The sequence below is a fragment of the Phocoena phocoena genome, chromosome 14 (assembly GCF_963924675.1).
Source record: "Phocoena phocoena chromosome 14, mPhoPho1.1, whole genome shotgun sequence".
Lineage (NCBI taxonomy): Eukaryota > Metazoa > Chordata > Mammalia > Artiodactyla > Phocoenidae > Phocoena > Phocoena phocoena.
In genome coordinates, this window is record NC_089232.1 from 68686354 (window position 1) to 68713214 (window position 26861).

The 26861-nt window shown below is 41.5% G+C and overlaps 1 protein-coding gene across 1 annotated transcript; it reads right to left on the reverse strand.

The window, feature by feature from the left end:
- Window positions 1–301: 301 nt before the first annotated feature.
- Window positions 302–24922, reverse strand: SPATA31H1 (SPATA31 subfamily H member 1). The gene is given in 12 exon segments (XM_065890840.1): window positions 302–473; window positions 475–949; window positions 952–1158; window positions 1161–1242; window positions 9807–12961; window positions 13211–15632; window positions 16185–16914; window positions 18058–18893; window positions 19356–19446; window positions 19660–19716; window positions 20324–20400; window positions 24782–24922. Coding segments are annotated over 12 exon segments (8445 nt in total).
- Between the last annotated feature and the right edge of the window lie 1939 nt (window positions 24923–26861).

A 26861-nucleotide genomic window follows, 5' to 3' on the forward strand; every position in this document is an offset into this window, starting at 1 on the left:
TCCCTCCGTTTGCACTACCTCTCCTGCCCCTCCACGCCCCCATGCTCCACCGGGCACGACGAGTGGTCTTTCTAGGTGCACAGGAAGGACAATTATTACCCGTTTATTTATCTTAGGGAAATGACAGAGCCATTCCCGCCTTCCCTCCCTCCCTCCCCTCAGGTAGAAACTCTTTTATTGCTGACGGCGCAGAAAGTGGAAGCCAGTGGCTGAGCAGGAAAGAAGCCACGAAAAGGCAGCTTGGTGGAGACTTGAGTGAGGCAATGAATAACTGGGGCGGGTCTCTTCCCATCTTCTAGCGTCAGGCCTCCAAACTTGCCCTCCCTTGGGGATTTTTGGTGTGGTCTTTAGGAGACATGTTTGAGTTACTCCTGAAATCTTTACCTAAACTATATCTGGGCTTCTCGCTAGGTGAGCTGTGCTTGAGTGTCTCCTTGAGGGGACTTTGGTGGCTCCTCTCAGAGGGACTGTGTCCACTCTTCAGAATGACTGTGTCTGCCCCTTTCAGAGGGCCTGTACGGTCTTCTCTCAGAAGCACTGTGTCCTCTCCTCTCAGAGGGACCGCGACGGATTTTCTCAAAGAGACTGTGACATCTCTCAGAGGGACTGTGGCATCTCCTCTCAGAGGGACTGCGACATCTCCTCTCAGAGGCCCTGTGGTGGCTCCTCTCAGAGGGACTATATTGGCTACTTCCAGAAGAATTCCATGGGGTTATTTCCCTACAGAAGCTGTGGTGATTTCGTTCCTTGTGTGTGGATTTTTCTTTAAGGTGACTGTGTGAGGTTCTGTTCATAGGGGAACTATGTAAGAATCTCCCTCCAGCATGAACTCTGGTTCCTGGTTTGGAGTTCTTGGACTCCTGGCTAGAGACTTCATTTCTGTTAAAGTTTTTCTTAGCTCTGCTATTACTCTCATTTTGAACAAGACCCAAAGGCTGGCTGCTTGAGGTGTTTTTGAGAGTGTACTTCTTTGGGAAACTATGGGCTTGGGCAGTTGTATAGGTCTGGGTTGGAAAGAGCTATTTCCTGTTGGTTGTTGAGCTGATCTGAATTGGTCTGTTTCTCCCCACAATGTGCTCTCCTCCTTAATGGTTGGGTCTGTTGGCCTTAGCTTGAGAGTTGGCATCGTGTGTCTTTTGGTATCTCCTGATAAGCAAAGTCTCTGGCTTTTTGTTTTGGAAGGTAGTTTTTGCTTGACCAGAAATGGTCTGGCCTTGTCCTGTCCTCAGGCTTCTGCCAAACCTGTAGTGGGATAACTGAGGACATGGAAAGGAGACGTGACCCATGAGCCCACCCCCCCCAGCAAACTGGGGGCTGGCAAATAAGCCAGAACTGCAAACAGTCCTGATTGCTTTGAGCCCACCCCCAGCCCCCGCCCGCCCTGGCAAACCGGGGGCATGCGAATAAGCCAGAGTTGTGAACAGTTCTGAATGTTTCGAGCGCCACTCCGGCAAAGCGGGGGCCTGCAAAAGAAGCATTGAGTGCTTTGGGCACTGATCCATGAGATGTCCTCAGCATAATCAGAGTGGTGGGAACGCAAGGAAGTGTCCTTGTGCTACTTCAGTATAACCAGAATAATGGTGGGAACTTTGTGCTGTTCTTGCGCTCAAGGACGAAGCACGGCAGGTGCTCACGAAAGCCAGTTATTGCTTCTATAATTAATAAAAACATAGGTTGCTGCTTTGGCACTTCTGAAATGTTAAGAAAACAAGTCTTAAAGTGTAAATCTAGATAATGGTTTAATAAAAGTTACCACAGCAAGACAGACGGCGCTGTTTTGCCTGAGCGAGCGGCAGCCCTCTACTGCTGTGCTTTGGCCCAATTCATCTCGTGTGATGGAGCTTACTTTCGGCCCTGTCCTAAGAAACTACAACATTTGGCGCCCGAACAGGGACCTGAAGGTAAGTAATCGCGTGATCGCGGGACCGAAGGGAAAATTGGTCCGCTCAGAGTAAGCGAAACCTTCGGCAACAGTAGAGTAACTGTAATGGGGAATTCCCATTCAGTAGAATTTCAATATAGTAAACTCCTGAAACAGTTCTTATGGCGTTCAGGAGTAAAAGTGAAACAGGAATCTTTTGATGAATTGTTTGCGCTGGTACGTAAACATTGTTACTGGTTTCAACCTACTGGTCATAACCAGTTAAATGTAAATGTTTGGAAACAGGTTATGCGAGCCTTAAGAAGAGCTCATCAGCATGGAGACCCTATATCTGTCCGTGTTTGGTCTCTTTGTAAATTAATTTCCCTTGCCCTGGAACCATTGCAATCTGAGACGGAAAGTGACAGTGGGGCGTGTCCTCAGCGTCCGAATTCTGCTCCCGATCATTCTGCTGCTTTTCGTACTTTGTTTCGTGAGTCTCCTATAGAGGACCTTCCTCCGCCCCCTCCTCCCCTTGTGTCTGAGATAGGAGAGGATTTTTCGGATTCCAGTGATGAAGGGGCTTTTTCTGATGGTAATAAAGATCGGGAGCAGGTTAGCAAACAAAATGAAATGCCACTTTCTCAACAGAATGAGATTTCTGATATACTTTCAAAGTTAAAAAATTTGATGACTAAACTGGAAGAAAATAAAAGCAATACTACTACTCCTTCATATCAGGAACCATGTCCTACTATTCCTTCGGCTCCTCCTTTAGAATTAGCAGCTTATCCTGTTGGAGCCTCTCGTCAGTTTCTCTTTCCTCTAAAACCTGAATCTAATAGAATATTGTTGGAAGAAGAGATGAGTAAACAAGAAAAGCAATATTCTGAATCCTTTTTTGCTTTCCCTATTGTTAGACAAGCTGTGCCTGCTAATGATCAATTTCCGAATGGATATGTAAATGTTGATTATAACCATCATGATATAAAAATTTTTTAAATGTTAAAAGAAGCCATTAATGCGTATGGGATGCATTCTAATTATGTTCAAGGACTTTTGTCTGGGTATGCTACTGAAAACATGTTAATTCCTCATGATTGGGAAGCGATTGCCAAAACTGTTCTTGAACATGGACAACATATGCAGTTTAAAACTTGGTGGAGAGAGGAAGCTGAAACCATGGCAAGGACTAATGCGGCCCGCAATCCTCCAGGGCCACTTTTAGATGAATTAATAGGAGCAGGTGCATTTAGTAATCTACAAGCTCAAGCTCAATTTGATGATTTACGAATCATTCAAATACGTATGTGTTGTTTACGAGCATGGTTACAAGTGGAACCCCCTGGAAAAACAGCACAATCTTTTACTAAGTTAATGCAAGGGCCTGGTGAGCCTTACACTGATTTCTTGTCTAGACTGCGTGCAGCCATTCAAAGAGCTGTAGCACAAATAGACGTGCAAGATTTATTATTACAATCTTTGGCTTTTGAGAATGCAAATTCTGAATGCCAGAAGGCATTGCGGCCTTTACGGGCTGTAAACGCTCCACTTGAGGAGTATATAAAAGCTTGCCATGATATTGGATCTCCTACTTATCAGGCCAATTCACTTGTAGCTGCCATGAATGAAGGATTGAAAGATAATCGTATTAAATGTTACAGTTGTGGAAAGTATGGACATGTGATGCAAGATTGTCGAAAAGGGCAAGGCCAGATATCAAAACAGATTAAGAATGAGCAGCTACCTGGTATGTGTCGCCGGTGTGGTAAAGGACGACACTGGGCTAATAAATGCCATTCAAAAGGGATAAGCTAGGAAATCTTTTGCCTCCACGAGATGATGTCTCGGGAAACGGGAAGCTAGGCCCAACCCAGGGCCACAACAACAATACGGGAAAAGTGACAGTAAACTCTCAACGGTATCCAGTAAGCAATGCCAGCTTTTATCAGACATTACAGGACAGTCTCAACCTCAGCTCTTAGTTACTGATCTCATGCATGCTACCAGCGGCAGTGCTGCCGTTGACTTAATTGCTCCTTGAGATTGTATCCTTACGCTAGCAGGAGGAGTACACAAATTAGCTACAGGAGTTTATGGCCCTATACCTGCAGGAACTGTGGGACTATTATTAGGACGAAGTAGTTTGACTCTGCAGGGTGTAACGGTTCATACTGGAGTTATTGATGAGGATTATATTGGAGAAACTTCTATTATGATTTCTGTTTCAAAATCTATAGAATTTAATAAGGGACAAAGAATTGCTCAATTGTTATTGTTACCATATGTAAAACAAGCAGCCGCCCCCGTAAAGCGTACGGGGAAGGGGGGGGGGTTCGGCAGCACGGGAGAAAATGTTTTTTAGCAATCCTTTCTCAATGACCAACGTCCTCAATTAACGATTACTTTTAACAATAATGTGAAATTTACGGGCCTTGTTGATACAGGAGCTGATGTGTCTATAATAAAACAGTCTGAATGGCCTTCATATTGGCCTTTAGAAAAGGTGGAAGTTACTTTTACAGGAATAGGAACATTGCATATGATTTGGCGCAGTAAGGAATTATTGGGGTGTAAAGGCCCGGAAGGACAAAAAGCTGTGTTGCAACCATATGCGGCCAATATTGGAATTAATTTATGGGGAAGAGATATACTACAACAATGGGGAACCTCTACCTCCATACCAACAATTTCCCCTGAAGCAATGCAAACGATGTCAAATAAGGAATGTGATTATTCGCAATTAAATGCTACTGAACCCCAATATGTAACTAAAACGGGGAAAGATTATACTGGGCTTGGATATCCAAATTTAGTGTAGGGGCCACTGCTCGAAAATTTGCATTACCATTAAAATGGTTGAAAGATACCCCTATATGGACAGAGCAGTGGCCCTTAACTCAAGAAAAATTACAAGCATTACACCAATTAATACAAGAACAATTAATAGCAGGGCATATTGAAGTATCCACTAGCCCTTGGAATTCACCTGTTTTTGTAATTAAGAAAAAGTCAGGTAAATGGAGAATGTTGACAGATTTACGAAAAATTAATGAGATTATTCAACCTATGGGGGCATTGCAACCTGGAATTCCATCTGCTGCAATGCTCCCTCGCAATTGGGAACTTATAGATTTAAAAGACTGTTTTTTTACTATACCATTACAATCTCAAGATTGTGAAAGATTTGCATTTACTGTACCAGCCTTAAATCAAGAACATCCAGCTCAGAGATTTCAATGGAAAGTTCTCCCTCAGGGGATGTTAAATAGTCCAACTATGTGCCAATTTTTTGTTAATCAGCCTCTGGAGGAATTACGTCACATGTATCCTGAGGCACGTATTCTTCATTGTATGGATGACATTTTATTTGCTCATCCTCATCAGCAAACATTACAGCAGATGTTACAACAAGCAGAGTTAAAATTTAAAGAATGGGGTTTACAGATAGCTCCTGAAAAAATTCAAAAATGTGCTCCCTGGCAATATCTTGGACAAATTGTAACCAATACTCAGATTATTCCTCAGAAAGTACAAATTAGACGAGATTCTCTTGTAACATTAAATGATTTTCAAAAATTATTAGGAGATATTAATTGGTTACGGCCTAGTTTAGGAGTTCCTACTTATAAGTTACAAAATTTATTTCACACCTTGGAGGGCGATCCAGCATTGAATAGTTACCGTGAACTTTCTCCCCAGGCTGAACAAGAACTTAAATGGATAGAAAAACATATACATGATGCACAATTGGATCGAATCGAATCTCTCGATCATTTACGACTTATTGTATTTCATACTCCTCATTCTCCTACTGGTTTACTACAACAACAAGATAATCTCATAGAAAGGATATTTTTAGCTCATAAAGCTCAAAAGAAATTGCAATCTTATGTACAAAAAATAGCTGATATTATTATTAAAGGTAGGTTACGATTAAGGCAACTATGTGGTCAGGACCCACATGAACTTATAGTCCCTTTTTCAAACAAAGAAATACAAACTCTTTTTCAACTAGAGGATAACTGGCAAATTGCCTGTGCTCATTATATAGGTAAAATACATAATCATTATCCTTCTGATAAACATTTACAGTTTTTGAAAAAGACTAATTGGATTTTGAAAAAAATAGTTCAATCAGATCCTGTTATAGGACCCACTTTTTTTTTTTTTTTTTTTTTTTAGGACCCACTTTTTTTACTGATGCCAATAAAACGGGAAGAGGATATACTAACAGTCATGATCAAAAGGTGTTACAATCTCCATATGTTTCAGTTCAAAAAGCAGAACTATTTGCTGTAATACTATTGTTACAAGATTATCCAATTGCTCTTAATGTAATTACAGACTCTCAGTATGTGGAATTTACAGTTAAAAATATTGAAACCGCTTTTATCCCAGATAATGGATCAGAACTGCATTCTTTATTTTTGCAAATACAACATACAATTAGACTACGTACTGCACCACTTTATATTACTCATATTCGTGCTCATACTCATTTACCCGGCCCATTGGTAGATGGAAATGATTTTATTGATACTTTAGTGGGTACTGTACAATTAGCTACAGCAGAACATCATAGATATCATACTAATGCCAGAGGATTGAAAAATAAATTTAATCTTACATGGAAACAAGCGAAAACTATTCTCCGTACATGCCGGCGATGTGATGCTATTAATCAACCTTGTTTGAATATTGGAGTTAACCCTAAAGGCTTATCTGCTCATACTATCTGGCAAATGGATGTAACTCAATATCCTGGTTTTGGGAAGTTAAAATATATTCATCATTCTGTAGATACCTACTCTCATTTCTCATGGGCAACTCCATTATCTTCTGAAAAAGCTGATGCTGTAATAACTCATTTATTAGAAGCTTTTGCTGTTATGGGAATTCCCGACAGCATAAAAACTGATAATGCTTCTGCATATCATTCTCAAAAATGTCAGACTTCTTTTGCCACACATAATATACAGCATGTTACAGGTATCCCAGGAAACAGTACGGGACAAGCGGTTATTGAACGACAATACCGCACTTTGAAGGACATGCTTATAAAACAAAAAGGGGGAGATGAGGTACAAAGTCCTAGGAAAAGAATACATATTGCTTTATTTACTCTTAATTTTTTGAATCATGGAGAAGATGATCTTAGTGCAGCTGACAGACATTGGACAAAAACAAGTACACAAGAACTTAGACAGCCTGTTTTTATATTAAATGAAAATACTAACACTTGGGAACCTGGCGAGGTTCTTCGTTGGGGCCAAGGATATGCTTTTGTTTCTGCAGGAGCTGAATCCTATTGGGTGCCGGCTAAGAAGATAAAGCTTCGGGCTGGCAACTAAGCGTAGCCTTGATGTGACGGGAATGACGAAGGGATGTGCGGAGACGGATTTGAGCAAGAGAGCATTCCGTGTGCCATTGGATCAAACAAAGAGGGCGCCTCCACTGACTCGGGGGCAAGTGAAAAAGTTTGCAGGCACTGCTGAAAATCTTGTCATCTCACAGGGTAAACCCCTCACTAGCACCAATCTTTTTGTAGCTATGTTGGCAATGTTGTCTGCACAGGTAATAAGCATATCAGCCAATGAGATAAATTGTACTAACCATACTTATTGGACTTATATTCCTAACCCTCCTCTTAATATGGGGGTTACCTGGTGGGATGCCCCAATTCTTGTATATGTAAATGAGTCTGGATGGTTGCCTGGTCCTTTTGATGATAGAGGCCCTTTGAAGCCAGAAGAAGAAGGAAGGATAATAGAAAATAACACTGTGGGTGTTAATGGACCTCCTATTTGTATGGGAAAGGGAGATCATTGCCTTAAAATGAATTATCAGGCGTGGTTAAGTGTTGTCAAAAATGAAAGCAGATATCATGGGTTATATCTTTTGAGTGCTTATAGTTTTAAAAGTTTTAATTCCACTCTTAATGAAAATGTTTCTGCACCTTATTTGCCCCCATGCCAGGTGCCTCTTGTGGATCGATTATCGGATTGGGTCCATTGGACTCGATGCTGAGGAGAAATGGCTTGGGTTCTTGTTAATACTTCTTGGGGAAGCGTCATTGATTGGAGCCCTTTTGGCTCCGCCCTAGGAAAAAAGGGTTTGAAGGATTTATACTGGCATAAAGAAGATAACACTATTTATAGCGATACTATTAATGATACCATAGTATGGCATGCTGGAGGGTTTTCTCCTCCTGGTCCTCATTTAAATGGCTATCCTATCCAAAAGGACTTGTGGAAGCTTATGGCAGCTCTGAGAAAGATTAATGCCTGGGTAGGACATATGGTTAATAAATCTGAAAATCATAGTTTGATTTTTCATAAAGATGTTACTCGGTATACTCGTAGTTGTGTGAAATTACCTTATATATTGTTAAAGGGACCAGCTGTACGGAATGAGACTCAAGGTATTATAATGTGTAAAAATTGCTCTCTGTATACCTGTATTAACTCTAGTATATCTTTTAACATATCTACTGAAAGTGTGTATATCTTACAAGCTCGGACAGGTCTTTGGCTTCCTGTCAATCTTGGAAGGGAATGGCAAGAATCTCTTCCTATGGCTGTTTTGCAATATTTAGTTGATGCGTTAAAAAGAAGTAAAAGATTTGTAGGAATGTTGATTGCAGCTGTCATGGGTATTATAGCCATAACAGCTACTGCTGCAGTTGCTGGAGTTGCTTTAGAACAATCTATTCAGACCGTTGACTGTATAACTGACTGGCATAAACATTCTGGAATGCTTTGGTCCTATCAACGACAAATTGATTCGGAAATATATTCGGAAATAGCAGACTTACAACAAGCTGTGGTTATGTTGGGGGACCAACTTGTAAATTTACAAAGACAAATGAAGCTATGTTGTGACTGGAATCAAAGTGCCTTTTGTGTCACTTCAGTTCCATACAATCAGTCTGCATTCCCTGGGACAACAATAAAAAAGCATTTATTACATCACAAAAATTTGACAGAAGAAATTGTAAATTTACAAGGGAAAATTCAACAAACTTTCCAGAAGAAATTACAACGACTTAATTCGCAAGAAGTATGGACTGGAATTATTCAAGGACTTAATAATCTAAATCCCATGTCTAAATTACATGCTTTATTTGGTTCTACTGCAGGATTGTTAATGCTCATTATAATAATAATCATATGTTTAGCTGTAGTTCGACGACGAGTGAAAGCTACCCGCCATGCAACATCGCAACAAGCTGCAAAATAATTCCATGTAGTTTAGTACCGAGAGTAATGCTGCCGTGTTCTCCTTGATGCTACAGAAATTGTAAAACAAAAAGGGGGAAATGTAGTGGGATAACTGAGGACATGGAAAGGAGATGTGACCCATGAGCCCCCTCCCCAGCAAACTGGGGGCTGGCGAATAAGCCAGAACTGCAAACAGTCCTGATTGCTTTGAGCCCACCCCCCCCAACACGCCCCGGCAAACCGGGGGCATGCGAATAAGCCAGAGTTGTGAACAGTTCTGAATGCTTCGAGTGCCCCCCCGGCAAACCGGGGGCCTGCAAAAGAAGCATTGAGTGCTTTGGGCACTGATCCATGAGATGTCCTCAGTATACTCAGAGTGGTGGGAACGCAAGGAAATGTCCTTGTGCTACTTCAGTATAACCAGAATAATGGTGGGAACTTTGTGCTGTTCTTGCGCTCAAGGACGAAGCACGGCAGGTGCTCACGAAAGCCAGTTATTGCTTCTATAATTAATAAAAACATAGGTTGCTGCTTTGGCACTTCTGAAATGTTAAGAAAACAAGTCTTAAAGTGTAAATCTATATAATGCTTTAATATAAGTTAGGACAGACGGCACTCTTTTGCCTGAGCGAGCGGCAGCCCTCTACTGCCGTGCTTCGGCACAACTCATCTTGTGTGATGAGCTTACTTTCGGCCCTGTCCTAAGATACTACAACAGAAACCAAAGACATAATTCTGTGTGCTGTTTGGAATGCCTGCTTTAGGCCCCTAGAAAGGAGTTGAATGAATTTTGGTGGGGAAGATTTCTTAGGTTGTCTTTTTGAAGAGGCGGTAGTTGTCTGAGACGCTTCACTCCTCTTCCTTCTTAACTGGCTTGGTAATTCCTTAGAGGACCTCTGTATTATGGCTGTACGACTTGTGTAGAACTTTGTGTTTTGTATTCTGACTTCCCTGGGGATTCTTTTCATTGGATGTTTTGAATGATGGGTCCTCTTTGTTCGCACTTTAGCCCACTTTTCATCCTGATTGCTTTCAGAGTCACTCTCTGATAGAGAGTGAACTTCAGTGAATCCATAGTGTCCAGCCTCTCTAATTTCTGTCTTTTCTACTAGGCCAGGGCTGCCGCCTTGCCTTCGCCTGATGTGGACTTGTATAGGAGCAGGACACTGGGAAGACCCAGACTGGAAATCTATTGTAGAAGTAGGACTCTTGGAAGCTTGAGTATAGCCTTTAGCTTTCCTTAGTGATGTTGATCTAAGGCTCCTTGGTGTGATGGGTCTACCTCTTCTATGATACTCTGGGACTTGGGGTCTTTTCCTAGTTTGCAACCTAAAGCCAAGATGCAACCTGACCTCTCCACGGCCTTCAGGAGTGCTTACAAGGTGAAGCTGTGGATAGATAAGAAGATAAGTTCCAAAAGTGGCCTGTAATTTATGACAGCAATTAGATCCTGAACATCGGCCACACTGTAGGCAGATAGGGTATTTTAGAACCAGACCTGAAGCTAAAGGTGGAGGTACGTTGGGGGGTATTTGACTCCTTAACAGTTTTGCTGCTATTTTTAGCTGCAGATCTCGTAGAAGCTGGGACTGTTCTGGGAAGTCAGACTTGGCCTGGGGAACATAACTTGGCTTGAGGGAGTGTTGGGACTCAGAAATACTTGTCTGCGAATCACTCTGTGAGTTCTTACTCTCTTCCACTGGAACAGAATCTCTCCTAGCAAAAAATAAGTTGAAGGAAGACTCTGACTTTGCTGGGGCAGAGAGCTGACTCCCTGTACATGAAAGAGGCATGTGCTGAGTGACTTCCTGGGAGGTATCACAGGGCTTTGAGTTTGTTTTCTTTATTCTCACTCTAGTGCCAGAGTAGTGCTGTATTATGGAGGACATGGAGACACGTGTCCACATCCTTAAGGCCATTCTTTTCTCATGACCATGGCATGAAGTATGTCTCTGAATGTAGTTTTTGACAACTGAAGGCTGAGAAATAGTACCTTGACCCTTCTCAAGCAGACTCTGGGAAAATTCCATCAATTCAACTGGAACCCCAAATAAATTCTGAATAGATTGACAGGTATCTGCAGTGGCTCTTTCTGTTAAAGATGTTTGAGAATAAAGCTTCCTTTCCTTGCTGGTCCCCAAGACATTGCCCAGCGTTAGCATACTGGAGAGGTATTTTCGAGGTAGTCGCTGCCTCCAGGAGCGACTCTCCCAGACATTCCGTCGCCTGCCCAGGACAGGCCAGGTAAGGCCTCTTCGAGCCCCTGATCCTGCCTGGAAGATCCTAGACAGTGATCTCCAGTTTTGTGGTGGATGGTGGGAAAGGCTCCGGAGTGAGCTCCCTGACTCCTCCACCTGCTTCCTCTTAATCCTTTCGTTAGATATGACATCCACTCCTGGGATCTCCGAATTTAACTTAGAAGAATTCATACCTTGAAGTTTTGAAATGGAAGTTAATTCAGAAGTGTTTGTGCCTTGCAAATGTGGCCCAGGGTTGCATCCAGTAGAAATTACACACTGAAGTTTTGGTTCTGAAAGGAATGCAGAAGAATTCACACCTTGCAAATTAGGCCCAATGCAGAGCACCTTAGATTTTCTACCTTGAAGCTGTGGACTAGGATTCAACCCAGAGGACTTTATACCTTGCACCTGTGACCCAGTATTGACTGACATATAATTTACACACTGAAGCTGTGGCCCTGGATTCTGTTCAGAGCATTTCCCACCTTGTAATTTAGGCTTATGCTTGAATTCCAGAAACTGCTCATCTGGAAGCTTCATTTCTGTGCTCAACTCAGGTTTTACCTCTTGCAACTGTGGTTGAGGATTGAACTCGAAATATTGAATACCGTGAAGCCTTGTTCCCAGACAAAAATCAGAAGATTTCACATCGTGCAACTGTTGGTCAGGATTGAATTCCAGAGATTTCACACCTTGAAGGCGTGCCTCTGGTGTCAACATAGACAATTTCCTGTCTTGTAACTGTGCAGCTGAGTTAAACCGCAAAGATTTCACATCTTGTACCTTTGTACCAAGAGTCAACTCAAAAGGTTTCATATCTTGCCACATTGGCCTGGTGATGAACTCCACAGATTCTCCACTTTGAAGCTTTGTCTCTGGTGTTAACTCTGAAGATGTCGCACCTTGCAACCACGGAACAACAGATTTCATATCTTGAAGCCTCCACTCTAGCATCAAATCAGATTTCTCACCCTGTCTCTGTGGTCCAGGGTTGAACTCCACTGATTTCACACCTTGAAGCTTCCTCCTCTGGGTTAAATCAGATTTCCCACCTTGTAACTTCAGTCCACAGTTAAACTCTACGGATTTTACATCTTGAAGCTTTGTCCCTTGAATCAACTCAGAAAATTTTTTGCTTTGTGTCTGTGGTCCAGAGTTGAACACTGATTTCGCTTGCTGAAGCTTTGTCCCTGGGATCACTTCAGAAGATTTCATACCTTGAACGTGTGGTCTAGAACTTAACTGCTTAGATTTTACATCTGGCAGCTTTATATCCATGATCAGCTCAGAACATTTCATATCTTGTAAGTGTGGGCCTGAGTCCAACTCTACAGATTTCACACCTGGAAACTTCCTCCCCAGAGTCAAATCAGAAGATTTCTCACCTTGTAACTTTGGACTAGGTTTCAGTTCTACAGACTTCACACCTTGAAGCTTTTCCCTTGGGATAACTCCAGACAATTTCATACCCTGCAAGTTTGGTCCAGACCTGAAATTCATAGATTTTACATCTGGAAGCTTTATACCTGTGATTAATTTGGAAGATTTCATATCTTCCAACTGTGGACCCGACTTGAATTCCACTGATTTCACTTTTTGAAGCTTTGTCCCCAGTATCAACTCAGAAGATTTCACACCTTGCAATGGTGGCCCAGATTTGGACTTCACAGATTCCACATCTTGAACCTTTGAGTCTGAGATTAATTTAGAAGATTTCACTCTTTGCAATTGTGGCTCACAGTTGAACACGAATTTCACATTCTGAAGCTTTGATCCCAGAATCAGCTCAGAAGATTTCAGAACTTGCACCTGAGGACTGGGGCTGAAATCTTTATGTTTTACATCTTGAAGCTTTATCTTTGAGGCCCATCCAGAAGATTTCACACCTCGTAACAATGACCCAGGGTTGAAATCTGTAGATTTGACACCTTGAATCTTTTTCCCCACAGTCAATTTAGAAAATGTTGTACCTTGCAACTGTGAGTCAGAGATTAACTCAGTAAATTTCTTATCTTGGGACTTTGTCTCAGGCGGTGACTTAGAAGATTTTAGGCCTTGCCACTGTGGCCCACTGGTGAAATCCTCAGATTTCACACCTCGAAGCTCTGTCTGAAGAGTCAACTCAGATGACTTCATACTTTTCAAGTGTAGTAGGGAGTTCAACTCTATAGTTTCATCACTTTGTAATTGTGACTCTTGGCTTAATACCCCAGATTTCACCTCAGGAAACCGTGGCTCTTGTGTAAGCAATACAGACTTCACACCTTGAAGCTGTGTTCCTGGGGATGATGGTAATGGTTTCACTTCTTGAAGCCATGGTCCTGGGATCAACTTAGGAGATTTTCCATCATGCAAGTGAGGCCTAGATTTGAACATCATGGGTTTTATATCACAGAGCTTTGACTTGGAAGTCAGGTCACATGATTTCTTACTTCTAAACTGTAGACAAGGTTTCAAATTGAGACCTTGAGGCTGAGGTTCTTGGAGTGATGCCAGAGATTGTATACCTTGGAGCTTTGGCCTTGGAGTCAATACCGATGGCTTCTTATCTCTTAATTGTATCAAAGGTTTCAACTCTGCTGGTTTGACACATTGAGATTGCAACCCAAGATTTAGCAGAGATTTCACACCTTGAAACACTAGCGCAGGCATCCACTGAACAGCTCTCATACTTTCAAGCTGTGGCTTTTGGTGTAACTCCACAGTTTTCCTACCTTGAAGCTGTGGCTCTGAGGTTGATGCCAAAAATTTTCCTTCTTGCAGCTGTGGTCCTGGGGATAACTCAGGAGTTTCCACACTCTGCAACTGTGGCCCAAGGTTGAACTTCATATATGTTGCACCTTGAATTTTTGGCCCCAGAGGCAATTCAGATGACTTCACATCTCTTAGCTGTATTGAAGATTTCAACTTTACAGATTTGACACCTTGAGATTGTGACTCAAGATTTGGGGTCAACTTCATAGATTTTAATCCTTGCATCTTTGGCTCTGGAGGGAACTCAAAAAAATTCACATATTGTTGTTGTTGCCCTGAGTTTAACTCTGAAGATTTCACACCTTGAGTTTGAGTTCCTGATGTCAGATCACAAAATTTGACATCTTGTAGCCGTGGCTCCACCCGTTTCACACCTTGAAGCCCGGGAGACATCTTTGCTGATTTAGAATCTTGAAGCCCTAACTCTAGAGTCGTCTCCACAGAAGTCATACTATGAAACAGTGGTCCTGGGGTTTGCTCCCCAGATTTGACACCTTGAAGCTTTGGCCCTGAAGTCAATTCAGAAAATTTGACATCTTGCTGCCTTGACCCTAGGTTCAGTTCCTCAGATTTCACATCTTGAAATTGTAGTTTTGAGGTCAGTTTGACAGATTTCAAGCTGTGAAAGTGTGATCCTTCAACAGACAGAACAGGTTTCATATTTTCAGCTGGGAGCCCTTGACTTGACTGCAAAGATGACTCTGTTACAAATCCTACAGACTTTATATCTGGAAGCTGTGTTCCTGGTATAAACTGCACATGTTTGAAACCTTGATGCTTTGGTTCTGGGGTCAAATCAGAAAATCTGATACATTGCAAACATGGTCCTGAGTTTAGTTCCATAAATTTCATACTTTGAGGTTGTGATTCTGCAGTCAACTTTACAGGTACAACACTTTGATGTTTTGGTCCTGGGATAAAATCTGACAATTTTATTTCTTGCACTGGGGAACCTGGGGTCAATTCATCAGATTTCACACCATGATGTGGTGACCCTGAGATTAAATCTATAGGTCTTTCTCCTTGAAGTGGCAGCTCTGGAGATAACTCTGAAAATCTTACACTATGCAGCTGTGGCCCTTGGAGCTGTGCCTCCTTAGTCAATTCCTCTGATATCATGCTTTGTAGCACTGGCTCTTGTATTGGCTTCTCTGATTCTACCACTCTGGTAGTAGTTGACTGTTGAATTAAATTAACATATTTCACATCTTGTAATTTTGGCTCTGGCTCCAACTGCCTAGACTTTACTGCCTGGAGCTGTGGCTCTGGGGTCAACTCCATAACATGTGGTTTTGGTCCTGTAATAAACTGTTTAGATCCTACCGCTAATGGGGATGACTCAGAGGTTAACTTCACATATTTCAAATTTTGCAGTAGTGGCCCTGATATCTCACGTTGCATCCCTGGTCCTAAAGTCAACTCCAGAGATCCTTTTTCTGAATATGGTAGTACCGGTATTACCTCCTGGATGTTTTCAACTGGAAATGTTGCCAACCCCACAGTTTCTGTGTTTTCATATTCTGACCTTAGGGGTATCCCTGATGACTCTGTAACCTGAAGATGTGGCCTTACAGGAGTCATTCCTGTAGATTCTCTAACTTGACCTATTGGTTTTTGTGTTAATGCTACTTGGGGCGAAGCCTCAGAAGTCAGCCTCACAGTTTCTGTATCTTGATAGCCTTGACCTAGAGTCATCTCTGAAAATTTTTGGAAATGTGGCCTAGGCACCACCCCAGCAGTTTTCAAGACTAGCTGTGGGATCAGTTTCACAGATTCTTCCTCTTGTGGGAAGATCTCAGCAGCTAACTCTGCATGCTCCGTGTCTTGATGCCTTGGTCTGGAAGTTAGACCCACAGATTTCAATCCTTGTAAATGTGGTTCCATGGTCACTTTCCTTGATTCAACATGCTGTAACTGTGTCTCAGGAATTAACCTACTAGATTCTTCCAGTGGCACGTGTAAATCCACAAAATTATTATCATGCATTAATGGCCCTAGAGTCAACTCCTCAGGTTTTATACTTTTGGACTGTGGTTCTGAGGTCAATGGAACAGATTTCACATTTTGAAATTGTGGTTCCAAGATCAACTCCTCATAGTTCATAACTTCTGAATATGGTCCTAGATTCAGATGAACAGACTTCATACCTTGGGACTCTGGGGTCAACATCTTTGATTTCATACCTTGCATCTCTGATCCTGGTACCAACTCTAAAGATTCTTGTATTGTGTGCTGTGACACTGGAGTATCTCCCATGGCTTTTACACTTTGGAACATTGGCTCAAGAGTACCTTGGAATGACATTGAGTTCATCTGCATAAATTCTGAAGCTTGGTTCAGTGGCCCTGGAGTATTTCCTAAAGATGATTGTATCAACCCCCTAGATTCTTTTGCATGGTGACAAGTGTCAGAGGTAAACTTTGCTTCTGTTTCTGGATATCCTGGCTCTGAGATCATCCTTAAAGATTCTGAAGCTTGATGCCATGGGGTCAATCCTTTAGGTTCTGTGACTTGATGGTTCGGTTTGAGGTTCAACTCTACAGATTTTACTGCTTGAATGTGTGCCCCTGGGATCAGTTCCTCATATTTCATATCTTCTACCTGTGTCTCAGGAATCAACCTCCTACTTTCTGCCATTTGAGGAGTTTTCACATCTTCAAGCAATGATACTGGAGCTGTCTCCTCAGATCTTATATCTTGTAACCATGGCTTTGGGGCAAACTCCACAGATTTCATATCTTCTTGTACTGGTCTTAGAGTCAACTCCACAGTATTTATACCTGGAAGCTCTGATGGTAGGGCCAAATGAACATATTCCATACCTTGCAACTGTGAACTGGGGACCAAGTCTATAGATTCCCTACTTTGCAACTGTGGTGCTGGGACTAACTCAGCAGATTTTTCATTTTGTTGTTGTGGTCCCAGGGTCAATTGGATAGATTTCACACCGTGAAGCTGAGACCCTGGGGCTGACTGCACAGATTTCTCACTTTGCAGCTGTGGTATGGAGGCCAACTCATCAGGTTTTATACTCTGCAGTTGTAGTTCTGGGGCCAGTTCTATAGAGTTCACAGTTGGGATCAGCTGTCCATATTTTACCATTTGTGGAATTGAACCTGTGGTTATGTCTATAGATTTTGAATTTTGCAACTCTGGTCCCAAGATCAGTTTCCCAGGTTTCAAATTTTGCAATCCTGGGGATAACTTCATAGGATCCATAACATTAAATTGTGGCATTGGCTTCATCCCCATATACTTCACATCTTGAAGCAGTGATGAATCTTGTAGCATTTCTTGTAGCATTTCTATAGATTCTGTGACTTGAGGCAGTGGCTTTTGGCTCATTCCCATAGAGTCTGTACCTTGACCCAGTGACCTTGGGATTGTCCCTAAAGATTCCATCATTTGATGGTGTGACTGTGTCACCTCTACAGATGTCTCCATTTGTAGCCAGGTGTCAGATGTCAAACCCATAGTTTCTGTGACGTGATGGCTTTGCCTTGGACTCATCTCTGAATACTCCAGAATTTGATGCCTTGGGGTCAACCTTGAAGACTCCATGACTTGATGAGGTGGTCCTGGGGTTAATGACATAGATTCTGTGCTTTGATGATGTGGTTGTGGAGTCATCCCCTCAGAGTCTAACACTTGAATGCATGACTCAGGAGTTGACTCCAGAGATTCCTTGGCTTGAGATATTAGCCTTGGGGTCAAATCCTGAGTTTCTACAACTTGTGACTGTGGTGCTATGATCATTCCCATGGGTGACCCCAGTGCTGTTGGAGTTACCTTTAGAGAATGTATGGATTGTTGTGATGGCATTGGAATCAGTCCTACCAATTCCATGATTTTAGGTGGTAGCTTTGGAGGTAAGCCCACAGATTCTACCACTCCACATGGACCAATAGTAGTAGGAGAGCTAGAAGAAGTCAAACCATCTGATTGAGTTGCCCTTGGGGTCAAATTTGCAGTTTGAGACTGTGCGTCTGGAGTCAACCCCCCAGATTCTATAACATGTAACTGGGTTGGTGGAATTATCCCCATGAAATCCATAGCTTGTAATAGTGTCACTGGAGTTACTTCCAGGTAATCCATCACCGGATGCAATGGCCTGGTGATCATTTCAGGTGATTTTGTATTTTGACATATTGGCCTTGGAGTAATCTTCAGTGGTTCTATGACTTGACTTTGTGGCCTTGATGTTACGTCCACCGATTCCATAACTTTATGCTGTGGCCCTGGGGTCATTTCCACAGTTTCCATGACTGCATGTTGTAGCCTTGGACTCATCTTTCCTGGTTGTATGACTTCATGGTCCAACAATGTGGTCCTTTTCACTGACTCCTTGACTTGATATTGCATCCTTGGGGTCATTCCCTTTGACTGTATGATAGGTGGATGTGATTGTTTAATCATCCCCATAGAATCCATGACTTGAAGCAATGCTATAGGAGTTACCTTCACATTGCCTATGACTTGATTCTGCTGTCTTGAGGTCATCTTCCTTGATTCCATAACTTGCTGCTGAGATCTTGGGGTTACCTCCACTGATTTAATGACTTGATGTGATGGGTTTTGGCTTACACTCACTGTTTCCGTGGTTTCCATTGGTTTCACGACTTCATTTGGTGGCCGTGGTAACAAACCTACAGATTCTATCACTTCTGAATGTGATTCTGGAATTAACCCCATTGAATCCATGACTTGAAGTAATGCCAGTGGAGTAACCTTTATGCTATCTCTGACTTGATATGGTAGCTGTGGGGTCAGCTCCACATTAGTCACTTGGGTCTTATGCTGCTGTAGAACAGGCCCCTGAGCCACGGAAGCAGAGGAGGTGGAAGAAGAAATCGTATCCTGTGGTTCAGGCAAACCCAATTCCATAAGACTTGATCTAAGAAATAAAGAGAAAAGTTTCTATTTGTTTTGAAACAGGAAAAGGGAAAGATAATGGCCATTTCAAATGCAAAATAATGTGGACCAAGGGAAAACAAACAAAAGGTTTGTTTTCCCCAACATCAGTTATTTATGGAAAGAATTCCTCCACCAGGAGAAAGGGAGGCATTTGTCCCCATTCCAATCAGAAATGATTCACAGACCAGTTGTTCTTAAACTTTGTTCGAACCCAGAACTTCCCCCACTACCAAAACTAATTAACTAACTAACCATCTTTCTTCTCCCTCTCCTTCTCCCTCCCTCCCTCCTTCACTCTCTTCCTTCCTCCCTCTTAAAAGTTCTACCACCTTCAACCCCAACCAAGAAACTACTTGACCTTGCACTTTCCAGGTGTTGGACGATCTGTTGACGACTCCTGTCCATTGACCAGCATACACATTCCTGGGACCAGCCCGTAGGGAGTCCTGAAAAGCTGGATGCAACAGAGTTTGTCAGTGTAATTGAAGTGATATTAAAGTACTGGTAAGGAAAACAATAAGAAGAGAGACTTAGAAAAGAGACAGCTATCATAGCGAGGGAAGTAAAATAGAGTCCCAGGTATCTTACTCCTGACTTTTATAGAATTTATCAGTAGGGTAGGCTGAAGAGAGAAAGAATAGACACAGTGAAGATCGACTTTACTCACCATGTTAGGTTAGCTTCAACGCAACCCATCCTGAGATTTTCTTCCCACTGTGGATCTGGGAGTAGAGGTAAAGAATCTATTAGCATGATGACTATTGACATCACCTTAGTTCAACCCCTTCATTTTGCAAATAAGGAAACAAAGACAAAGCCATGCCTAAGATCATAAAGCTTATTAGTGGTGGAGCTCAGATTTAACCTAGCTCTCATTTTGTTTGTTTTTTTAAGCTGTAGGACGCTGTCTTCAGCATGTAGTAGATGTAAGCCATTGGAAAGAGCAGGAATAATCATGATAGGGAGATGGAGTGGGGTAAACAGAGGAATACATATCTTTGGAGGAAAAGATATGTATTATCCAGTGTCTATGCTAGAGAAAAAAGGTACCAAAACTTCCCGCATCAAACTCTTGGTAGTTACCCCTTCTTTGTTCTTCAGTCACACCATGTTTCTTTCCTGATACTTTGAGCTTTGCACAAAAAGAGATTAGGAAAGCATGAGGATAGGAAGCATGGAAAGAATTATGGAGCCATTTACATTTCTTTGGAAGTGGAGATGCTAGAAAGAGTAGGGCTATTTCTTTCATTTACATAGTCGTTTCAACCTTCTTCCTTCCACCTGCTATTAAAGGTTAGCGTCTTAAAACAGACCCCATAGTTGATTTGTCATTAGCTTTGAACTGAAGAATAGGATCTTTCTAACCTGTGAATTTCTGGATCTTTTTCAATTTATGCTGCTTTGAAGTCTAGAAAGGAACAAAAAGAAAAAAATAAAATCAGGTAATACTCTAGGTTAGAGACTTTATTGACAGCGCACTTCATCTCATAGACATAAATATTGATACTGTTGGTATCCATAACCACAGCAACAGTTACGTCATTCATTTATTCAAGAATCATTTATTGAGTACTTACTTAGTTCTCAGTATTGTGTAGGGTGCTGGAACTGTAGAGATAAATACGATCCCTGTGTTCTAGGAAGGTACACTAGTAGGGAAAATAGATGTCTAAACAGATAAATTACAATACCATGTGGTAAATGCTGTAACAGAAATATAAGTGCGGGGCTTCCCTGGTGGCGCAGTGGTTAAGAATCCTCCTGCCAATGCAGGAGACACGGGTTCGATCCATGGTCAGGGAAGATCCCACATGCTTCCGAGCAACTAAGCCCGTGCTCCACAACTACTGAGCCCAGGAGCCACAACTAATGAAGCCCATGCGCCACAACTACTGAAGCCTGCACGCCTATAGCCCCTGCTCCGCAACAAGGGAAGCCACCGCAATGAGAAGCCCACGCACCACAACAAAGAGTAGCCCCCCCCAAAAAAAAAAAGAGTAGCCCCTGCTAGCCACAACTAGAGAAAGCCTGTGTGCAGCAACGAAGACCCAAGGCAGCTATAAATAAATAAACAAACAAATAAATAAATAAATAAAATCTATTAAAAAAAAAAAGAAATGTAAGTGTGAGGGAATAAAGAGAACAGTGATTAACTGCCTGGGAGAGAAGGGAAGAATTCCTCAAGAAGCTGCCATTTGTACTGGAGTATGAAGAATCAACAGAAGGTCTTTAGGTGAAGAAAGGGCATCCCAGGCAAGTGGGAACATCACTGAGCAGATTAGAGCATCATGACTGTTAGGTGCACTTTTGCTAAGTAGTGAGAGATGAAGCTAAAAACATAGGTGGAAGCCAGATTATGCCAGATTATGTGGGATTTTTATTTTATCCTGCAGGTCAGAATTTCCCATCCAGTAGTTAATAAACTCCTGGGGTTTCTGCAAGGGTGTTCCAGGTCATTTTAAAGGCATAACTGACACTTGTTACAATTTCAAATAAAACTTTTTTTATTTCTTCCCTTTATATTAGGACATCCGTCTCTGAAGGTATATTAAAAGAGCCTCCACAACAATTAATAGGGAATCATGAACATGCTCCTAATGCGGTAGGCCAGTAGTAGAATAACCCTAGCTGCAGTGGTAGTTTTGAACTTCGGACAGTTTTCAATTGATTTTATACTTAGTCATATATTATTTAATTTATGTCCATAATGGACTGTTGATTAAAAACATAAGCAAAAGGAAAACTGATGTTGAAATACAGGTTGATGTATTTACAAATGATCTTTCTATATATTTATCTCAAAATGATCTCTACATATCATAGACCTAAATAATCTCCCACTAGAAAACACTTGGGAATGCTGAATAAAATACAACAAACATCTTTTAAATGCAGAATGTAGCTCCTTACAAGAAAGTAAGGGAAATCTCCAGGTCAAAAATCAGAATAAAACTGAAAAACAAGAGTGGAAACTAGTTGAGACTTCAATGCCTTAGGTCATTTGCAGTGTCAGCCACTGAGGAACTTAGGTTAACAGTAAGGTGGGGACAAAGATAAGGCCCATGTGAAGTGGCTATTTAAATGAGACCCCAGGAAAAAAAGCCAGGCTTGTCAAACTGCTACACACTTGGTAAAAAGTGGCTAGAAAAATATCTGCTCACCAGACAAGGAAACTTGAACTCTGGGTGGGAAAAAAAGCCTTCTCTGAAATTTTTAACCAAGAGTCTATCCTCACACTGGTTTGAAATTCTAATTTATATTCCTTGTGTAGTCAGGAACCCTCAAAATGAAAATAAATGTGGTCCTGGGCTGATAATGCCCCTAGGGCAAAAGGCAAAAGTAAATATAAATCTTGAAAATTGAAGTAGGAAAGAGAAGAAAAATAGTTTGAATAACTATATTAATAAATGTGAAATGCCTAATGCAATGGTTAAATTCTTAGAAAAAATATAAAATATAAAAACTGGGTAAAAAGAAATAGATCATTTGAGTAGACCAATAAGCATGAAAGCAATTGAAATGATAATCAAAGACATTATCCATCAGAGGTAATGAAAGGATTCACCAAGGTTTCTGAATACCAGAAAATCTTATAAATGTCAATAGCATTTCTCTACTGAAGCAAAAAAACTAGAAAAATATAATTTTAAATATGAAAGATATTTTCCACAATAGCACTAAAAATGATAAAGTATCAAGGTATTAACCGAAAAGAGAGAAGACCATCATGTAGAAGACTATAGAACTCTATTAAAGGACATAGAGCTGCTTGGCGAATATGTCCACATACATTTTCCGCCTCCTGCTACACTCACAACTTCTGTCAGGTGTTTCTTATGTTGCTTAAAATGCCATCTCTTCAATCATTCAGGGTTAAAACTGAGAAGTCATCCTTTCATTTCACAAACACCTGTGGAACACTTACTATATCCCAGGCAGTATACCAGGCATAGGGGATACAAAGATGACTATAGTCCTCATAGGAAAATGATGATAATGTTTATAATTAACTCTTTATATTTGAGGCCCAATCAGGAAAAAAAGACTCAATCCCTTTACTCTCTTTCTGCCTCACTTCCTATAGCCAAACTTTCACCTCAGGACCCTCCTCCTCTCTCACAGCCCCGAGGGCAGAGATTTTTGTCCCTTCCATTTACTGCTGCATCCATAGTACCCAGAGGAGTGCCTTGTACATGGTGGTGGCAGTGGGTGATAAACACCGGGGGAATGAATCAATGTCCTCTTTTGCATCTTACTGCTCTGATTCTTTCACTTCCTTCCCCCTCCTTCCCACTAAGTCTTTTTACGTGGGCTTCTCACTGTCGTGGCCTCTCCCGTTGCGGAGCACAGGCTCCGGACGCGCAGGCTCAGCGGCCATGGCTCACGGGCCCAGCCGCACCGCGGCATGTGGGATCTTCCCGAACCGGGACACGAACCCGTGTCCCCTGCATCGGCAGGCAGACTCTCAACCACTGCGCCACCGGGGAAGCCCTCCCATTAATTCTTTAAAGTAGACTCCTATTGGATTAGCTACACCAGAGAACCACCACATGCACTCACTGGAGTTATTTAAAGCCACACATTCAAAGCATGGTGCTTGGGACTTCCCTGGCGGTACAATGGTTAGGACTTGGTGCTCTCACTGTCATGGCCCCAGGTTCAGTCCCTGGCTGGGGAACCAAGATCCCGCAACCCACATGACGCAGCCAAAAAAAAAAAAAAAAAAGTCGAAATAAGGTATGGTGCTCAGTTCAATAGCAATAGGATCACCTGGGAGCTCATTAGAATTGCAAAATCTCAATCCCTTCCTGAATTAGAATCAGAATTCTACTGATTCAGAATCTGCTGCTAATCAGAATCTGTTTTTTAATTAGACTCCCAAGTGGTGTGTTTGAGAAAAAAAAAGTTGAGAGTTTAAACTTTTTAAAGTTTAAATTCTGTGCTCTAAAGCACAGATCTAAGCACATTTTCACCTGGCTTTAAAATCTTTGATGCCTTTCAATTGCAGACAGAATAATATTTATACAAAGTATTCAGTCTGGTGTTTGAAGCCCTCTACAATGGGACCTCTAACCACTTTGTGACATTTTCTCTCACTTTTCCCCAACCGGTTCCCTACACTTGTACGCTCCATTCCTGATAGGTGTCTTCACCTCTCCTTGAACACATCCAATGCTCTTCTGCTTCCCATGCTTTCCCCTGGTCAATTCCTTCTCTCTAGAAAATCTTCCACTACTCTCCTCCACCCATCCTATCCACCTTCAAAATCCTACACTTCCTCTGAAGCACAGCTCAAACCTAAGCTCCCTGCAAAGGCATTTTATAGATCCTAGAATACTCTTTACCTCCCATCTCTTCAGCAATATTTACACCTCTATTAACTCATCCCTTTCTCTTTCCTTGGGATATATATATATATGTCTTGGGTTATATATATATATATATATATATATGTATGTGTGTGTGTGTCTATATATATATATATATATATATGTATGTATATATGTCTGACTTTCTCCCCCACTATACCTCAAAAAGGTGGAGGTGGTGTTTTATTCTTCAATGTCTAGTATGCTGCCATATATAATAGGTGCTCAAAGTTTGTTGAAATGTATTGAAGGGAAAAGGACTGAGAGTGACTTGCAGGACGACATCCATAGGCACTACCTCAACTCCCCTCTTCCCACCATCAATTCCTCCCACTGCCCAAGATTAGGAGTTTCCATGTCTCCAGGGACAGGGGCAGGGACAGGGAGCAGTGAGTTTCAAGAGAGTGTTGCATCACATACCTCTGAGTGCGTCTTGGCTGCCACCTGTTTCCTACTGTGCTTCCCAGAAAACCTCACCCAAAGCCTCCAGACAAGGAAACCAAATAATAGCAGAAGGCTGACATGTGGCAGTGGGATGGTTAGCCTCCAAACCAGAGCCATTACTCAACCACATGCCCCTCTCATCCAAACAGTTTTATACCTCATGACTCCATATGACATCACAGTGGGCATTCCAAGGCTCCAGCCAATGGGCTTGCTGCTTAAATCTCTTCTCTGAGCCATACACCTGCTGCCCTTTCCTGCAGCTGCCCTTGTGCCCTGCTCTGACAGCCAATGCTCAAGGAAGCTCCTTTACGATTCTTCTAGGACTGAAGAAGAATCACTTGTTATAAACCAGAGAGTATGGAGGCAAGGTTTCAAAGGAGCAGGCTTTCCAAATGGCCTCTTTTGCCCTATAAGCATCTTCTCTGGAGCCAGTCACTCCCTAGAGGTCCAGGTATGGTGTCATATGTTCCAAATCACACATTAGAATATAGGGTCAAGAGCATTTAAGAACGCTTTAAGTAGGTACTCTCAGAAAATGTATGATATATGGTTTCCTAACTCCAATGCTTGACACATTTCCTAGCTGCTGTTGCATTGAGACTGAGAAGGGATATCATGTAGGGAAATTAAATGACCTTGGAGGATCACACTACTCTAAGTCTAGACTATTTTCCAAGTGTAGATGATTTATTTTGTCATCATGCCCAGAATTGACTGGATTTTCTAGAGTTAATTTTCTAGAGTTAAATTTATGAGGAATTGATTTATGCTGTAACAAAGATAAATAAAACTGGCCAGGCCATTTTTTTCTTATAGGAAAATTAATTTGGAAAGTCCATTCAATTAAATAACTACTGAATAGCAGGCACTGTCTTAGAAGAAGACAGACAGGATCTCTCACCTCACAGAATTTTCAGTTTATTTGGGCAGCCAAAGTAATATTCTTGAAAAGCCCATCAACAAGGTGCTGGTTAAATAAATATGATATGTCCATATTATAAAATACTCTGCAGTCACTATAAAGATTATAAAGAATGAGGCCTGTTATTCTGAGCACACATTATGTGGCAGGTACTAGTTATATGCCAGCCTGGAGCTCTAAAAAGAACGTTAGGGCTGGAGGTACAGTTTTGGGCTCTTGAAACATGTATACGCTTTGACAAGAGCCTTTTTCTATATGTATATAAAAATGTATTTTTGGGGTGGCCTCAAATATTTACTCACCATTTTGTTTGAGAGTCATCACGCTATTTTGTACAGCTGAGATTCATTCACTTTTATTAGTTCATTGCATTGTATAACTAGTTCATAATACATTTATCCATTATGATGTTGGACATTTGTCTTGTTTTCATCTTTGGCTATTATCAACAATGCTATTAAAAACATGCTTGTCCATGTGTCTTGGTGAACATATATTCCTATTTCTCTATGGCAGTGGTTTTCAAGCTTTAACATGTATCAGAATCATCTGGAGGGCTTGTTAAAACACAGATTGCTGGGCACTGATTGCTGCTTAAGTTGGACTGGAGGCCAGGAATTTGGCATTTCTAGGAAGTTTCCAAATGATTCTGAGACTGTTGGTCAGGCATCACAATTTGGGAATGTCTGATCAAAGTACCTGTCTAAGAGTGGAATTGCTAGGTTATAGAGTAGGTGTAACTCAAAGTTTAGTAGACAGTGCCAAACTGTCTTTCCTAAGTGGTTATGTCAATTAATAGTTCCACCAGTGGTGAATAGCAGTTCTTCTTGCTCTTTCTTCATGCCAACATGGTATTGTCAGGCTGTTTAATTTTAGCCAACCTGGTATATGTGGTAATGATATTTCATTGTGGTTTTAACTTAAATTTCTCTGTTACTAGTAATTACTAATGTGTGAACACACCTTCATAAGTTAATTGGGAACTTTGTCTTTAAATGTATTGCTGCATTCCAGTTGCTAATTATTTTTAGGATTTTTGTGACCTATTTTTATGGGTGTAATTTTCCTCTCTTGCGCTGTCCTTTTCAGGCTTTTGGTATCAAGGTTATACTAGACTTATGAGTTGGGGAA